The 1889-nt window shown below is 39.5% G+C and overlaps 1 protein-coding gene across 1 annotated transcript in view; it reads left to right on the top strand.

Annotated features, from left to right (window-relative positions):
• The window catches only part of Lyst (lysosomal trafficking regulator), a 289805-nt gene that overhangs the window by 270425 nt on the left and 17491 nt on the right, over nt 1-1889 (top strand). Inside the window, exons 47-48 of the mRNA XM_023700860.1 lie at nt 290-429; nt 850-947. Of these exons, the coding sequence (XP_023556628.1) occupies nt 290-429; nt 850-947 (238 nt within the window). The remainder of the gene's footprint in view (nt 1-289; nt 430-849; nt 948-1889) is intronic.

Below are 1889 nucleotides of genomic sequence, written 5' to 3'. Positions count from 1 at the left end.
AAAATATTTACAGGAAAATATATGAAATAGAAAATTATTTATATGGCAGTATTACATGTATAAGGAGTACATGTGCCTTTGAATAAAGACTGAATAAGAAAAAAATGAAAAGAGTATTAGTTGATGAAATTGAATAATTCAGATATTTTAAAATTATTCTGTTTAACTGAATAGGATTGAAAATGATGAGAATGTTTGAGTCACTTTATATTTTTATTAAGATACTATACTCTAAGACATTTTGTGTGGTGACTGCTGTCTCATCCTTTACTTACTTTCTAAATTTCAGCCATCAGAGATAGAAATGGAGACTCAGGTACATCTCTATGGGCACACAGAAGAGATAACCAGCTTATTTGTCTGCAAGCCATACAGTATAATGATAAGTGTGAGCAGAGATGGAACCTGCATCTTATGGGACTTAAACAGGTATGGAAGTCTCTGACCCACACAGCTATATTTAATATTGCCCTGCAGATTGTATGAAATGTACACCATAATTATACCAGTACTGCCCACCATGGTGGTGCATCCGTGTAATCTTAGCACTTGGGAAGGTGAGGCAGGAGGATCATAGTGAGCTCAGGGCCAGCCTGAACTACATGGCGAGACCCTGTCTCAAGAAACCAAAAATAAAGGAAAAAAAAGAATGAATGAATGCACGAATGAATCCATTATAGTTTTGTGCATCCTTAAAGGTAGTAAGATTACTTTTGTAGTATTATTTAGATCAAAAGATCAGATAGGAAAACATGTATCCTATGAATAATAAGTACATATACTGAGGAAAAGAATTACATAAGTAACAATATAATTTCCATATGTAAATTAAAGCTTTTTGTTTTTCAGACTATGCTATGTACAAAGTCTGGCCGGACACAAAAGCCCTGTCACAGCTGTCTCTGCCAGTGAAACATCAGGTGATATCGCCACCGTGTGTGACTCAGGTGAGCTCACCCCAAACCAAGGCATAGGGCTGCTTCTCTAATAGAGCGTTTGGCCAGTGGCTGCCTCATGAGTATGGCTTTGCTCAGGTCCTTGCAGAGCTAAGCACTTCAGTCCTAGCACTGAAGTATATTAAAATACAATTGATCAAAGGCTGAGTTCCTGGGGCTGGGGAGATGGCTCAGTAGAATAAGCGCTTCCCTGGCAAGCGCAAGGGCCTGAGTTCAATCCCCAGTTCCGCCAAAAAAAAGCTGAGTTCCTTGATTGAGGCACAGTTTACACAGAAATTAATATTGTCATTATTTAGCTCTTTTCTGGATATATGTAAAATTGTATTTGAATGCACATAAGCAAATCATTATTATAATTATCTGAATTTTCTGGGTTTTTGTTTCTCTATCCTATTGTGCTTCTGCTTTTTTAACTATAACATTATGGTCCTCCTTCTGTTAGCAATGGGATTTTCAGTAAGTTAAGTTCAAAGACATAATTGGGCAGCACTTGACTACAGAATAGAAAAGTGCCCCTGTGAGCTGAGCAGGGAGATGGGCTGCAGGGGCAGAAAAGCTGACAGAAACAGCGGTGTCCGACTTCCTGTTCTGGCTCAGAGTGGCTGAGCCCTTATGGCTGCCTGTGGTGAGCCTGTGTTTTGGAAAACTGGGCCATTTCCAAGTTCACTTTGATCATGTACCCCTAGAAGCAGGAACTCCATTCTGGCTTGCTCAGTCCAAAACAGTAGCCTCCCACAGGTCTGCTGCACACTGTTGATTAAATGAAGAGCCTCAGCAGAGGACCAGCCAGGGGTATTTGTCTAATTCCTGAGAGAGAACAGTCAGTTAGAACAATAAATAGAGTCATATTTTGCCTTAAAAAGTACATGACAGGCCTCGGTAATGTCCCAAATTTTCTGATCAAGAAGATTATGGGGCCAAAGAGGAAAGTGA

Source organism: Octodon degus, unplaced genomic scaffold, assembly GCF_000260255.1.
Source record: "Octodon degus isolate 3935 unplaced genomic scaffold, OctDeg1.0 scaffold00127, whole genome shotgun sequence".
Classification (NCBI taxonomy): domain Eukaryota; kingdom Metazoa; phylum Chordata; class Mammalia; order Rodentia; family Octodontidae; genus Octodon; species Octodon degus.
Note: the sequence above shows the minus strand (reverse complement) of the source record. Positions and strands in the feature narration are given on the sequence as shown.